We start from the raw sequence: 16,297 nt of genomic DNA, 5'->3' as shown, positions 1-16,297 counted from the left end.
TAGTTTAAACACGGTTTAACAAGTGAAGTCAGACCTGCAGACCGATATAGAGAGCTTATTTCATGGAAAGACTGTAGGTTACAAAGAGATTTATATTTTTTATGTTTGAGCCTTTGATGTGGTAGTGCTGAGAAAAGAACGTCTGTGTTTTTTTTTCACCATGCTGCTTTCCTATGTTAATATTGTATCAATGTAAAGAGACAAAATAAGCAATTTCTTTGTACCATGTATGCATTGTAAGGAACGCTCTGAGCTGAATACAACTGTGGAGTCAATTCACTCTGTTATGGTGCGTTAGAGAGAGACGGATATCTCCTGTTCTGTATATATTTTGACCTTTGTATGTATATATATATATTTCTGGTTGTGATCACCTCTGCCTTTTTCTCTTTCATTTTTTTATTTTATTTTCGTTTGCAGGCATTGCTAAACTGCACTGAGCTTGAATCGGAATTTAGACACGATATGTACAGCTTTGATCTTTAATTAAAAATGAACTGACAATGAAAAACAATATCAAGAATGGTAAATAATACCTGTGTCTGTCTTTTATTGGTGTCATGGTTGAGATTAGTTTAGATGTCTTTATCCGCAAGGGAAATTAGTTTTGCTCAGGTCAATGCATACATTCAGGACAATACAATAAAGCATGCTCACCTCATGAACTCATGGTTGAGCTGGTCACCTAATGAACTCATGCGGTTACCAAGTGGTGTTGCTTATAGGACAGGGGTTCCCAAACTTTTCCATGGGTCCCCAAATTGACACCAATTACCCCGTGGGCCCCGTTTGAAGAGATATGCCAGGGACCCCCCATAAGAGAATCGTTTTACGGCTCTAGCAGTGATTCCCCAGTTTGATAAGGCTACGGTTAATAGCATTTGTATACTCTGAGACCCTGATTTTTATTGTAAAACCAATGTTAATTTAACATTTTATTTTCCTACATTTAAATTAAGCGTGCAACGCTGCACGAAGAAACGCGTTGCACGCCTGTAGATCTGCTATTTTCACTAGTACAGGTCCCGGACAAACACTTTAGGGTCTCAACCTGTGAACCTCTGATCTGCATGACAGAGAGATATCTGTACACAACGTTGGTTATATTTCATATCATTCTGCTCTGCATGACATACAGTGAAGACAGAGACATATCTGTATACACAACCTTATTTAGATATCATTCTTTATTTAAGTCAGTGCTGTACATACAGTAAATGTGCTTCTAGCTTATAAACAACACATTTCATTAAGGCACAAAACTTCAATGTCAATCAATGGTGTACAAATTAATTCAATAGACTGTATTGAATTAAATCAATCTCTTCATCTGTAAACAATCATATATGAATTTAGCAGCTTTCAATCAATAATGTCATACAATTATCTATGTAACGGGTCCAGGGGTGCCCATGACACTTAAAAAAAAAAGTATATTATTATTATTATCCCATTGCTAAAAATATATACAGTATATAATGGATATATGATGGAAATATACCTGAATAACGGAGCTGGCGTTACACTGAAAAATGCATTTTATTAACTCTGCAATAATGTGAAGACATTGAGGGCTGGATATGAACCTAGTAGACCCAAGGCAGAGTACTTATGAATAGTCTGTGTGGAAGTGTGGAGGCAAGTGGAGTGCTGGTAAGCTCCATCCTAGCAAACACACCACGTCCAGCATATTCTGATTCTGGTTTAGTGGGATGAGGAGTTTTGTGATTGTTTTATATATTTCTGGGAATGTCATGTGTTCTACCTGCACAGCCTTTGTGATCTACTGGTCTGGTAGATTGCGATCTACCTTTTGGGCAACCAGTTAAGTTACGACAGGGAGAGTTGGCCCAGGGTGTCGTCCAGGCTGTGATTTGTGGACTTTGCTGGATAGAAGTCTTCCAGGGTGATCCGTGTGTTCCAGCCTTGGATCAGAGTGAACTTGTAGACACTTACGATGAGAGCAGGAAACATCTCCATCAGGTCAATGTCAGCAGCAGCCTCAGCACTGTAAACACACACACGTCATGACCTGAAGGGGGACCGCATGTAATTCAGACAGGGAATTAGTCTGCTCCCGTGCTTGCGGTTATGGTTAGGTTAGGAGATGAGGTGGGTTGTCATTTTGTCGGACCAATGACAACAAAATTCAATATCATCACAGGAAGAACTAGAACTGCACTCTGTCGAGTGCCTACTTGCTTGTTGCACACTAGTGCTCAAGCAGAGTGTGCAAGTACTGTAGACCGCTACAAACTTTCAAATCTCAGCCTCTCTGTGAAAGAACGTTTGCGATATTGAATTATTAGGTTTAGCTATTTGCTACGTACCTCGCTTTTGGAGGAAAAAATGTAGTATTTTGAAGTATGGTAATTATTACTTATGCCTGTTACGGCAGTGTTGTCAGATTACATATGTATACTACATAGGGGCATACCTTTAGTCCACCCGACAATGAAACATGTCATCGTTACGTCACCATTGATAACCAATTATACCCTGGCATTGGTACATATATTCATCACGTCATGGGACATGAGCTTCGTAGCATGACGGAAAACATACCTGCACGGTCTGCTTCCATGTGTCCCGTGCCAGCGTGTGACGTCATATCATGTGCTGCTAAGGGACATACGTATGGCAGCACCTGACTGATAACATTACTTGCACGCTCTGCTTGTGCAAGTAATGAACACTGTAGGCCTACCGTATGTACAGGAGAGTACACTGACTTTAGTGACTTCTGTCTGCTCTACTGTAACTGCTGCTTTCTAGAGCACAGAACACACTCAGATCTGTCCGACTGGATCCACACCCAGAGAAGTGATCACACTTTAGGTAATACAAATGGAAAATGGAATTTGACTTAAAGAACCATTTTTGTAACTATACCTTTCAAGACGGGAGTGTCCATTTTTTAAAAACTCTTAAAAACCCACTATTATTTAAAGGCTTTTAATGAGTTTGAATGAACAGAATTATTTTTTGTATTTTGTATTTGACTAATTTTCATTGTTGATTTTAATTGCCTGTTTGTGTATTGTATGTGAAGCACTTTGTGCTATACAAATAAAGTTATTATTATTATTATTATTATTATTTAGGTTGCTGTTTCTATATACACTTACAGTATTTGACAACATTCATTTTTTGTAATTGTTGAATAAATATTTGAACATTTTCAGAAAACTTCGGGACTCAGGTCAGGATTTAGAAGATGTTTTTAGAAGCGGCCTCGGGTCTAAATGGCTTTCTTACCTTTATTTGTAGTTGTTACGTCCCCACCAAAGAGGTCCAGGTGTTGTTTTGTGCAAAAGCGCATTATTGGCTATTTCCCCTACCATAAGCCCTCAATTAATTGCATTGAATTGAATGGGGCTATGGGGTGTTGTGCTAATTCGCTTATTTCCATGGCACAAAAATATATTTTTTTTATATATCCTCTCTTCCTAATGTAAATAGTATCCCAAGCGGCGCACTTTACTACTTATTTCGATGGAAATAAGCTAATTAGCACAAAAACCTAACCCCCATTGAGGACTTACAGTATGGTAGGGGAAATAGCCAATAATGCACTTTTGCACAAAATAACACCTACTGTAGACCTCTTTGGTGGGGACGTAACAGCTACAAATAAAGGTAAGAAAGCCTTCTAGTGAAAAGATTTTTAGCTGCACGACTTTGTGTTCTGTTGTGATCAAATTCAACGTACTGGTGCTGATGGAGATTGCGTATGAAGCGCAGCAGTCCAAACGCATCATCATGGTAGGGAAACCTCTTTCTCCTGTTGTCCATCTCCTCAAACACCTCCTGTAGCAACTGGAAAAAACACACAACTTCAACATGAAACGGACCTGTTGTCTAATAACACACACATATACACACCTGAACCATACATGATTTAGTCTAATAGACTCCAGTATACATATGATTTAGTCTGAAAACACACCTCTTCAGACCGTAGCACTTGCCATAGCCTCGACAACCTTGAACAACTTCAGTGATGCTTGCGGAACTCGACTACGTCTCGTTCCTGACCGCATCACAGTCGTGGCAATAATCACGATAAACCACACCCTCTCATGTAAAATTGCTTAAGTATGTCGCACTGGATTAAGAGCATCTGATAAATGCCTAAATTGTAATGGACATATATTATACACATGATTTATTCACCTTGTGTTTCATGGTGTGTTTCCATGTGCTGAACAATCCCTCCTCACCACACTGGTTCCACACAGCCATGACGTTGTGGCGCTCAGGGTTTTCATAGTGCTTGTCGATTTCCTTCTCATTCGCAACCTTTTGCAGGAAATCAATTCTCCTGGAAGAATTTACAAAACAAAAGGTTTACTTTAAAACTGGCATCCATTTTTTGGGCATGATATAAATTATGGGCAGAAAATGTAAGAAAACATCAAACAACCATGAAAACATCATGTTGGTAGAAAACTCACTGATGATCAAAAGGTTTACTTTAAAACCATGTTTGGGGCATGATATTATTGTCAGAAAAAAATAATCAATAGCCAAATTAGCTGATCTACAAGCTCCAAGCCTGTTGTGACCCGTTGTGAGCTTGTAGATGTTTTAATAGGGCTAAAGAGAATAAAATGAGCTGGGGTTGTGATTATGCCATGATATGAAGTATTGATTAAAGCTACTACTACTACTACTACTACTGTAATGTGTACTTATTTCTAGTACGTTTTGTTAGTCCAGAAGTATGGATGAGCCAAGCATTCCTCCACTTTAGGTCTTTTCTTTGGGTCTGCATGGATCATCCTCTCGATGAGATCCTTGGCAACCACATCCTGAACGTGATCCAGGTTATAGATTCCATCGTAGATGTTGGTTTCACATCTAAAGTCATCACCGAAGGGGTGGTGTCCTCCGGATAGGATGTAATACATCAACATCCCAGCCACCTGACAAAAGGAGCATGGAAATTGATTTCATCATTTATATTGTTCTCATTTATTTAATTGTTCTCAGTCAGATTTTCCTTTTTATTAACCTGGATATCAGAACTTCTTTTAGCAACATCACTGTGAGCAGGTATCGTCTCCTTTGCCTTCCAGCATCTCGTTCCTGCATTGATTGTGTGGAGGGTTGTCCGTCCTTCCTGCAATCGTCGGCTTATTCCAAAATCTGCTAATCTTGCTTTATTTTTAACATCTATAAAGCAAATTGGGTAGATCAATACAATAAACAGTGTTTGCTATTCATGGAAATGACATGAATTGTATGTTGTTTCATTCTCTGAAACTGTATAGGCTATGCTCTTAATCTATTCTGTATCTTACCAATCAAAACATTCTGGGGCTTGATATCCCGGTGGAGAATTTGAGGATACTGACAATGAAGAACATTTAAGCTATTGAGAACCTGCTTTGCAAGGCCCTTCATTTCACCAAGGCTGTCTTCAGTGAAGTTACATTTGATGTATTCTTCCAGTGTGTATTCACATAACTGAAGACCAAGGTATCCAAAGTCCTCATCCTCTGCAAAGTCGACATATCGTACAATCGAAGGATCATCAAGCTCTGGAAGACGTAAAAATCCTTCCTCATTCTTCAGCACATCGCAGTTGGATATGGGCATTCTCTTAACTGCAACTTCAGTGCCGTCATTTCTTAACCCCAAGAAGACCTCAGTTCCATCACTTCCCTTTGCAATGCGGAATTCATTATCTTTCACAAACACAAGACTTCCAACTTTGATCACTTTACTTTCATCTATGTCTGCAAGCTTCTCTAACTGTTGCTTCCATCTTTGACTGATTGGGTGCCATTTCCGTGGTGTTGATGACACACTGGCTATGGGATGGCTAGGTTGTGGTTTTGGTGACACACTGGCTACGGGGTGGATAGGTTGTGGTTTTGGTGACACACTGGCTACGGGGTGGATAGGTGGTGGTTTTGGTGACACACTGGCTACGGGGTGGATAGGTTGTGGTGTTGGTGACACACCGGCTATGGGGTGGATAGGTTGTGGTTGTGGTTGTGGTGACACACTGGCTATGGGGTGGATAGGATGTGGTTTTGGTGACACACTGGCTACGGGGTGGATAGGTTGTGGTGTTGGTGACACACTGGCTACGGGGTGGATAGGTTGTGGTTGTGGTGACACACTGGCTACGGGGTGGATAGGTTGTCGTTGTGGTGACACACTGGCTACGGGGTGGATAGGTTGTGGTGTTGGTGACACACTGGCTACGGGGTGGATAGGTTGTGGTGTTGGTGACACACTGGCTGCGGGGTGGATAGGTTGTGGTTTTGGTGACACACTGGCTACGGGGTGGATAGGTTGTGGTTGTGGTTGTGGTGACACACTGGCTACGGGGTGGATAGGTTGTGGTTTTGGTGACACACTGGCTACGGGGTGGATAGGTTGTGGTGTTGGTGACACACTGGCTACGAGGTGGATAGGTTGTGGTTGTGGTGACACACTGGCTACGGGGTGGATAGGTTGTGGTGACACACTGGCAACGGGGTGGATAGGTTGTGGTGTTGGTGACACACTAGCTACGGGGTGGATAGGTTGTGGTTTTGGTGACACGCTGGCTACGGGGTGGATAGGTTGTGGTTGTGGTGACACACTGGCTACGGGGTGGATAGGTTGTGGTGTTGGTGACACACCGGCTACGGGGTGGATAGGTTGTGGTTGTGGTGACACACTGGCTACGGGGTGGATAGGTTGTGGTTGTGGTGACACACCGGCTACGGGGTGGATAGGTTGTGGTTGTGGTGACACACTGGCTACGGGGTGGATATATTGCACATGTGAACTTTCAGTCAGACAAGATTCCTCAACAGGAATCGTTGTTGGCTTATCTGCATCAACATGAACTTCATCTTTTTGCTCCTCTTGCTTTATTTTTTTTATCCTTCTCTTCTTCTTTTTGGTTCCTGACAGCTCTGTGTTGGCAGTTGTGGAAACATCACGCTCTGAGCTTGCCTTGTTTAGGCACTTGTGCAGTTCTGTTATCTTTTCTTTCAGTTTGTCATCAATTAATCCTGAATAAAATGCAGTTAGCATTATATCCTCAGGCACAGGATCTATTCCCACTGATGCAAAGATGTCAGTGGCATGTTCACATGGAAGCAGGTTTGCCAGTATGTATTGAATCTCACGACAGGGGGGTGCTCTTTCTTCACAAAAGGAACAATCGTTGTGACCAATGTAACCATGAGGTTCTGATTCCAGTCATCTTTAACTTCAGTTTTTTGTGCAATCAAATATAGTGTCTTCAGAACTCTATGCTGTCTTTCAGGAAATTGAGTAATTGTGGAAATGAGTTTCAGCAGCTTGGGGATCATAGACAGTGATACCTCACTGGGTATCTCTTTCATTGCGCAGAAAACTATATTTACATTTATAACAATTAAGTGTACAACCTGTACATCGACCATTGAAAGAATCTTGGCTGCATTCTCAATGTAGAAGTTCATCTTATCATTGTCCTTCAACCACTTAATACTTCTCTGACTATACTCTTCTATTAGTGGTCCGCTAACAGTAACATTGACAAGTAACATGTCAATGACGGTCAGATGGGTCTGAGGATCCTCCTCCAGCATACAACGATCAAACATGCTGAAAACTTCTGTTGGTGTTTTCTGTTTCATAGCAATATCCAGATCTATAAAAAGTTTTATTTTAGAATAATAGTCACCGTCGCTCAATGAAAGCTCATGCATCATGTCAGATATTTGTAAATTGAAAAAAAACATGAGCAGGATGTTCCAAGATTGGTCCTATAATCGCTCCAGCTTTGACTAGGACTTTCACAATATCACCTCTCTTACTGATGGCAGCAACCTGAATTGGTGTCATAGCGCGGGGACCATTAAAAGCATTTGGATTTGCTCCTGCTTTAATCAGTTTGTGCACAAAATCAAGTGGTGTTTTGTAATAAGAGGCATAATGCAGAGGGGTCCAGTTTTTCGTGGATAAGTGATCTGGGTTTGCACGCTCTTTCAGAAGGAATGCAAAAATGTCCTCCTTGTGAAATGCCACAGCAGCACTTAAAGGACATATATGACTGTTGAGCTCTTTGCATGGGTAAAGGCCATTGATGTCTTTGCCTCGGATTGATTTCTTGAACTTGTTGAGGTCGCCACTCATAATGAGCTGTATTATGGGATGTGTTTCTGTTGGGGCAGATGTGGTCCCTGGTGGAACCTCTCTGAAATCATTGTTCATGCTCGGTGCTACCGGATCCATTTCTTTGCTTCAGAATAGCTGTGGGTTGACGAAGAAAAATGTGTTCAATAGATTTATTCAAACATGTATTATGTATTTAACTGAAGAAAGGTTCCGTTTTAGAAATGTAAGGTTGTTGTGTAATCATTGGTTGAAAGTAAGTATACATTTACTCAAGTACTGAATACCATTTTGAGGCACTTGTTTCAATACTTGGCGAATGTATTTACTGAGTTACTTATAGAGTTCACATTGTGAGCTTGTAGATCGGCTATGTTTGAAAGATGTTTGACAAAGAAAAAGGAAAAATACAGAAGTACATTTTGATGACGATACATCTGTACTTTTGCTTGAATAAAAATGTCAATACATGACTTATTACTTTCTTAGTAAGTATTTCTTCATTGTAGTAGATACATGAAAAAAACCTTTCCACCCTGTGTGTAATTGTTAAGCTTTAGGGCCGAAGGTCGCAGTTAACTATGAAACCTTGTGCTTTTTGTCACGTCACGTCACTCACAATCCCCATACATTTTTGTCACTCATTGTGTCACGTCACTCACAATGATACCTGTCCATTCACCAAGCCCCAAAGTTAGTGCAGCCGCAGGTATATGGCAACAGGCCCTATACCTGTTCTGACATTCCATATGTTGATCTGACCTCATCAAACCCTGTACACTCAAGACACGCTCCATATATGGCCAGTACACGCAACCTCACCCTCTAGGGCAAAGTCGCTTATCGCCACCCGTCTTACTGGTCTTTTGAAGTTGTACTTAAAAAAAATATATATATATCAGACCTGTCATACTCACTCAAACCAAACCACCTTTGAGATATACAGTACAAAAAAAACCACTGTTCTTGTTCTGATAGTAGGAAGGAAGGGGTTAAGTAAGGACGAGTGGAAACATGATTTCACAAATCAGCTCATACTATACAGTATCTGCGACATGAACATTATTGCAAAACATATGTTCATAATAAACAAATACTACAAGTCAAACCAACAGCTTTAAGAATAAGGTGGTACATTTAACTTACAGTTTCTGGGTATAATCTTGACAACACGACTCTTTCAAATCCACATGAATCAGATCTGTCTGTTGACTCACAACTTCATGAAAATAATGTTACTTACAGTAGTAGGACTTCCCACTTCCTCTTCCTTCCTTCTCTCTCTCTCTCTCTCTCTCTCTCTCTCTCTCTCTCTCTTCTAACTTTCACTATCCAGTAAACTAAGCTTGAAAAAGTGTGTGTGTGTGTGTGTGTGTGTGTGTGTGTGTGTGTGTGTGTGTGTGTGTGTGTGTGTGTGTCACCTGGACGGCAGTGGCTCAGTGGTAGAGGTTCAAGGTTCAAGTTTATTTAGGGTGTGTTCGGAAATGCGCACTGGGAATGTGTCCAAAGTCCCCGAAGGGCAAATTGGGTTGCAGCATAACAGTACATTAAACAATGAAACAATAAATACAACAAACAGCACACATACAGTAGCAGATACCAAAAGTACAGTAAAGTGCACATTAACTATTAAAGTGCAAGCGTTAAAGTGCTATGCAATGAGTGCACGTTGGCCATAGAATGTGCATACGCACAAGACCAATAAAGTGCTCATCATAAAACCTTATGATGAGCACTTTATTGGTCTTGTGCAAATAGAGACGGGACAAAGGAATATTTGTGTCTGGTGTCAGTGGGCTCTCCCGATGTCCTTGAGCAAGACTCTCAACCCCTAATTTAACCCGATTGGTGCCTTGCATGGTTTCCCCTGTGGTGTGCGCGCACGCGCGCGTGTGTGTGTGTGTGTGTGTGTGTGTGTGTGTGTGTGTGTGCGTGCGTGCGTGCGTGCGTGCGTGCGTTTGTGCGTTTATTTAAATTTGTGGATGTGCTACGTTTGGTATACTGTATTTGGGTTTAGCACTCCAATGAGAACCATTGCGATGCACACTCACTCCAATGAGAACCATTGCTGATGCACAACCTCTTTTTCTCATTGCATTGTTTTTGAACACTTGGTGGCTTCAGATTGACATCAATGGGTGTGTAATCAGAGGGTCACACACAGGTGCACTGATCAGATGGATGGACCAACAGGACCTATCAGGTTAGACGCAGGCAGGCAGCTAGCTATAGCTAGCTCAGATATTCTAATATATGTTTTAATAATTCTGCTAAATAGCTGAACTCTCCTGGTATCCCTGCTGCTTTGGCAAGTCATTTTTCCTTCAACAGAATAACATAGATGCTAGTTTACTATGCAGATTACTCAATAATCTCGTGTTTTTGTTTCATTAATGTAGTTTTTTTTGTTTGTTTCTCGACCACACATGTACAGAAAGGTACTTAGATATCAGGTCGTTAGATAAACACTAGGTTGCTTGTTTAGCTGCTATCCTATAGTTTATTTGAGGCACTATATTGTTCTCTGCATTCTATTTACCACTAGTACATTACTATATTTACCTTGTTTATTGACTACAGTTCATGTTCACTTATTCTGATTTATCACTTCCAATTGTCTGCTATATGGTTAAATTGTAATTGGATTGGACATTGTTCTTAAAACATGAAATAGTTTCCATAATAACCAACAACATAATACTAACTGATGGAAGTTCAGATGATCTAATGTTATTTACTATTAATAGAAGACAAAACATCCACTGGAACAAAATCAGTGATGTTCTCTTTTCTATTTCTGGGTTCAAATCCTTCTACATAATGTTGAGCATGTAGACATGTGAGCCAGTAGATGGTGCTACAGGCCACACTGAGGAAATAGACAATCTGCAATGTTTTATTATGACTTCCCATAATCACTGGTGGAAGGTAACTATAAGTACATTTACTCAACTACTGTACTTAAGTATCTTTCCGATTAATTGAAAATGGAGGACCCTGTTGTAAACAAGTCAGAGCAGTTCTTGTATTGACTTGTTTTCGTTTGAAAGCTTGTACCCATTCAACAGGCCCGGAAATGAAGGCCTCATATAGCCTGGGCCCTCATCAAACCCTGTACAGTCAAGAGAATGTCCCCACTACCACCCTTAGATCTCCATTTATGGAGCTGACCTGTTCTGACATTCCATATGTTGATCTGACCTCATCAAACCCTGTACACTCAAGACATGCTCCTTGTATGGCCAGTACAGAATTCATTCCATGTTAATTGATCTGACCCCCCCATGCCAAAGCACCAGCGCTCGCCCGGCAATCTGCCGTCAACGAGGCGGATGCGTGCACGCGACCTCGCCCTTCTCGGCCTAAGGCGTCTTACTGGTAGATGTGTTACTGTATATATGTTCACTATTTATTTCATTTTATTTAGTTTTTAATAATGATAAAAAAGTTAATGTTGGACATAGCAGGTTTCCACCAGACAGCGTTCATATTCAATGTAGAGCATAATGACAAAGTGTTTCCCAAACTGTGGGTCGGGACCCATTTGTGGGTCACAGACACATTTCTATGGGTCACACGACTAGAGTAAAAAAATCCCATTTATTTTCCTACATTATTATTATTTTTAAACAAACTAACAAACACATCTAATTAAATTCCAAAATAAAAAAATATAAAAAAAATAAGACGTAGTGAAACTAGCTGAGCTACAAGCGTGCAACGCTGCACGAAGCAACGCGTTGCACGCCTGTATATCTGCTATTTCCACTAGTACGGGTCCCGGACAAACACTTTAGGGTCTCAACCTGTGAACCTCTGATCTGCATGACAGAGAGATATCTGTACACAATGTTGGTTATATTTCATATCATTCTGCTCTGCATGACAGACAGTGAAGACAGAGAGATATCTGTACACAACCTTATTTAGATATCATTCTTTATTTAATTCAGTGCTGTACATACAGTAAATGTGCTTCTAACTTATATAAAAACAACACATTTCATTAAGGCACAAAATTGTACAGAAATTATGTTTTGGCATCATTTGGCGTCTTTGCGTTTTCCCTCGTATGCTATTGGTCAATATAACCAGTTATAACCCTTTGGTTGGGGGCAATACAAAAATAAAGTCTCAATTAAATGAGTTGTATTAAATTAAATCAATCTCTTCATCTGTAAACAATCATACATATGAATTTAGCAGCTTTCAATCAATCATGTCATAAAAGTATCTATGCTGGGTCCAGGGGGGCCCACACACTTTTTTTGACTTTATCTACTTTTACATTTTTTTCTAAAAATATGTAAAATAAAAATATATAGGCCCATAAATATGTTTGAAACTAGATTTAATGTCCGAGTTTAACAATAAATGATCCAACCCAAAAGTATACTGTAGCTATAAATACATGAGTGAGTGCAACCCGCTGTAACTGTATAGTACTCGCACAACGCCATCCGTATGACAGTCGACATTTGTGCGGCGGAATGTCACCACTTTGTCCACAGGCAGGGGTTTGTGCCAAAAGCGGAAGAAACATTCAGCTGGACCTGGACCTGGAGGGAGACAGAGTATGAGACATGCAGACACAAGTGGTGGAAGGTATAAGCATATTTACGTACTGGTACTTCAGTACAAGTCTGAGGTTATTATATACTTCTTGCTCTGAGGCAAATATTGTAGCCTATACTTTTACGCCACTACAATTATTTAATTGTTATTACAAAACATACTTTACCCACTTCAGCACTATACATTTCGGCCATTTGAAAATATCACATCTACAAGCTTACAATGCATTGTTTTTTTAGTTTTTTTTTTTTTTTCTTGGACCTGCATAATGGCTACTTTTGCTTTGGTATAAGTACATTACAGTATTTCTGCATTGCAGTATTGATACATTTAGTTAAGTAAAACAAAAAAAAAACATTATTTTCCATCTACATTTCCAACTTTGAAAGCAGTTTTAGCTGCAGTACCACAATGTCCTGAGGTGGTGGGGGTGCTGATATGCAAATAATTTAATATTTGAGTCATTATAACACTGATACTAGATAAAACCAGGCTTGTTTCCATTCCATCCCAGCTTGGAAAATCAACAATGGTGGACATTGTAAACAAAGTGGAAATGCAAATTTGGAACTGAAGACTAAAGAAGAGGAGGAATTATACAAAGTAGGGTGACATTGATGACATCACGATGAGACCAAAATCAGTTGAGCTGTTCCTGAGAGCAATTTCCATTAAAGCACCTATATGATATGAAAGCCTGATTGTTCAAAATTGGTTATTTGTGGGGATAGAAAACACATATGGGAGCCCCAAAAACACAAAAGAAATGGAAAATGTTGAATTTTATGTTATAGGTCCTTTAATATCGGAATACTGATATATTATTGATTTCAGCTGTTACAATTCCAAACATGCAAACATGACCCACTTTAACTACTTCAGTCTATAAATCAGTAGCTTAATGACATGCAACATTTAATGAAAAATAAACTTTTCAGGACTACAAATACAAAATAGCAAAAAAAAGATATTCAGGATTTCAATTCAAATAGGCTATAGCAAAAATAACATCTACCATCTCAAAACGCGTCGCAGTGCGACACATTTTGACTATAGTGAACCTCTCCAGCTTCAAAGTTCACGCCCACCCCTGACATAGATCATGGTCTAATTCTTCATGTGGGTGATGATGTCCTTGACCCATCTCTTGTTTGGGTCAACACAGAACTTGGCACCAGTCTTCATTGTGAGTCTAGAACAGACGGAGGTATAGACACATTTTTATTTAGTTCCACATTTCATATTTTAGCCATCTGGAATGTTTTAGTCGACTACATATCATAAGATCTTAGTAGACTAAATCCACAGTTGATTTTATCGACCAAAATGTGTTTGGCCTTGACTTGATGGCGACATAAACAATTTACTGCTTGGTTGCGCTCTGAAATTAGCAGTGAAAGTGGTTTAAGTGTTTTTTTGGTGAAAGTGGCCAGTGGTTTAAGTGTTTTTTGGTGAAAGTGGCCAGTGGTTTAAGTGTTTTTTGGTGAAAGTGGCCAGTTTAAGTGTTTTTTGGTGAAAGTGGCCAGTGGTTTAAGTGGTGAAACAAATATTCTCCCATGTTTTCCTCGTGATATACTGTAGTGCTATAATGGTGCTATATAGTAACAATGTAACTCAAACGTGCAGTGGATGAAAAAGTTATTTACAGGCAGGGATGCCACCACATATCGGTATCTGCCGTTATCGGTCAATATCTGTGTATTTCCTCAAATCAAACGGACATTAACCGATGGCAGTATAGCCTGTATTTATCTGTTGTTGAGAAGCATACATTTCACGTTGGCTATGTTGGTGTGTTGGTTATCTGTAGCCTACCAAGATGTAGATTCTGAACATTTATTTATTGTATTGAACATTTATTTCTTGTATTGGAAGACACATTTGTTTTCCTGGCACAAAAGGGGGAAATAAAAACGACAAAAACTAAATAAACGTATACATCTGTATCGTTATCGGCTAAATTGTTTGGGACGGGAACCCCATTTGGTGTCGTTATACCCTTCAGGATGGGAACCCCTTATGGTTTGGGGTTCTTGTTACCATGTACAATATATTAATTAACAGCATTACATTTTGGTAATTTTATAAATAAATATTTTAAGTTTTTCAGAAAACCTAGGGCAGGATTTAGAAGGCATTTTTAGAATCAGACTCAGTCCTAAATGGGGTTCATCAGTATCGGCCAAGAAGGTACATCCCTAGTTTACAAGTGTGTCCCAATTAAGCCAAACATGTTTGAGAACCCCTGTGTTAAATGCACCTGCATGATGTGTCCAATACCAGTGTTGTTTTTGGCAGCACATTTCTATTTTAGTTTAGTCTTTTGAATGAAACTTCATTTAGTTTTAGTCACTTGGAATGTTTTAGTGTTGGTCTATTTTTTGTCGACTAAATAGCATAAGAATTTAGTCGACTAAATATCATAAGAATTTAGTCGACTAAATCTACAGTTCATTAAATCGACTAAAATGTTTTTTGGCGGGCCTTAGTGCCGTCGTAATGGCTGATTTTACACTTGCTGAAAATAGCAGAAATTCCAGCATTAACACAGTATACTCACACAACTCCATCCATAGAGCAGTTAGTGCTGGTGTGTTGCACCTTCACCACGGCCTTCTTAGGCAGGCGACTGTCGCGATACTGGGAGCAGCACTCGGAGTCGGTTGGACCGACACCGTCTGGGAGGGGGAGAGGAGAGTGAGACCGTCAGAGACACACAGAGACAGGGCAGGTGCATGGAATGGAATAACACGGAAAAGCCCAATTGTGTTGTCTCTATAATAGTCATGATGATTAAAACTGCAGTGACAGAGTGTGCTAAATGAACTTACGGTTACGGTTAGCCCCATGGACATCCAGAGATGAGAACAGCAGCATGCAGACAGCTAGAATTACTGGTAAATTCTTCATCCTCTCAGATTATGGTTGTAGTAGTCTGCTGTCAGTCTAGAGAAGACTATACTAACTGCCAAGTTCTCTCTCTCTCTCTCTCTCTCTCTCTCTCTCTCTCTCTCTCTCTCTCTCTCTCTCTCTCTCTGCAGACTCTGTGTATATTGTGTTGTGTATATATGTTGCACTTATATATGTATCTGGTCAATGTGTGTGTGTGTGTGTGTGTGTGTGTGTGTGTGTGTGTGTGTGTGTGTGGGGGAGGGGATCGGGCCGCAGGGCTGGGGTGTAGCCTATACCTACAGAATTAAGGAAATGCATCGAGGTAGATGATTATCTTGAGAACGGAAAGCAGAGACGTGTTAATACACTCATCTTAAGTGTGTGTGTGTGTGTGTGTGTGTGTGTGTGTGTGTGTGTGTGTGTGTGTGTGTGTGTGTGTGTGTACGCACTCACAGTCACACACGCATGCACACGTGCGTGCGCATGCATCCTGATCTCATGCAATGATGTGCATCTGATCAAATGCTGCGTTGTAGCTACAGTATGCTGCACATGCTTGTAATTTTTCTACAGGCGAAAGGACAGATGGAAGCAAATAAAATGGATGGATAATATATTAAGAGAAGTATAGAGTGACGCTGGAGATGAAAGAAAGTACATCGATATGTGTAGACAATAACAGCTATTGACACCAGGATGCATGGTCTGGATTTTTGGCTTG

At 40.1% G+C, this 16,297-nt stretch overlaps 2 protein-coding genes across 2 annotated transcripts; both read right to left on the bottom strand.

Annotated features, from left to right (window-relative positions):
- Positions 1–1,514: 1,514 nt before the first annotated feature.
- Positions 1,515–5,169, bottom strand: LOC308325290 (uncharacterized protein). Its single transcript, XM_080777774.1, has 5 exons — positions 5,018–5,169; positions 4,708–4,928; positions 4,177–4,324; positions 3,713–3,819; positions 1,515–2,008 (listed from the first exon to the last, which is right to left on the bottom strand). The coding sequence occupies exons 2-5, from the start codon at positions 4,917–4,919 to the stop codon at positions 1,831–1,833; spliced, it is 645 nt and encodes a 214-aa protein (XP_080633900.1). The 5' UTR covers positions 4,920–4,928; positions 5,018–5,169; the 3' UTR covers positions 1,515–1,830.
- Positions 5,170–13,586: 8,417 nt separating this feature from the next.
- On the bottom strand, positions 13,587–15,651 carry LOC308327657 (C-C motif chemokine 18-like). Its single transcript, XM_080781178.1, has 3 exons — positions 15,522–15,651; positions 15,245–15,362; positions 13,587–13,876 (listed from the first exon to the last, which is right to left on the bottom strand). Exons 1-3 carry the CDS (start codon positions 15,592–15,594, stop codon positions 13,792–13,794), a joined length of 276 nt encoding a protein of 91 aa, XP_080637304.1. The 5' UTR covers positions 15,595–15,651; the 3' UTR covers positions 13,587–13,791.
- Positions 15,652–16,297: the final 646 nt, after the last annotated feature.

This window comes from Protomyctophum bolini (assembly GCF_963924005.1).
Source record: "Protomyctophum bolini genome assembly, chromosome: 2".
Classification (NCBI taxonomy): domain Eukaryota; kingdom Metazoa; phylum Chordata; class Actinopteri; order Myctophiformes; family Myctophidae; genus Protomyctophum; species Protomyctophum bolini.
The sequence above is the reverse complement of the archived record's forward strand: the minus strand, read 5'-3'. Positions and strand labels throughout refer to the sequence as shown.

Coding starts and splice junctions, on each gene's coding strand:
- LOC308325290 (XM_080777774.1), bottom strand. CDS start 4,919: ATGTTGATGTATTACATCCTATCCGGAGGACACCACCCCTTCGGTGAT. Junction 4,325..4,707: donor TACTTCTGGACTAACAAAAC/GTACTAGAAATA, acceptor AAATTCTTCCAG/GAGAATTGATTTCCTGCAAA. Junction 3,820..4,176: donor AACACACCATGAAACACAAG/GTGAATAAATCA, acceptor TGTTTTTTCCAG/TTGCTACAGGAGGTGTTTGA.
- LOC308327657 (XM_080781178.1), bottom strand. CDS start 15,594: ATGAAGAATTTACCAGTAATTCTAGCTGTCTGCATGCTGCTGTTCTCA. Junction 15,363..15,521: donor GGATGTCCATGGGGCTAACC/GTAACCGTAAGT, acceptor TCCCCCTCCCAG/ACGGTGTCGGTCCAACCGAC. Junction 13,877..15,244: donor TGCTCTATGGATGGAGTTGT/GTGAGTATACTG, acceptor CGTCTGTTCTAG/ACTCACAATGAAGACTGGTG.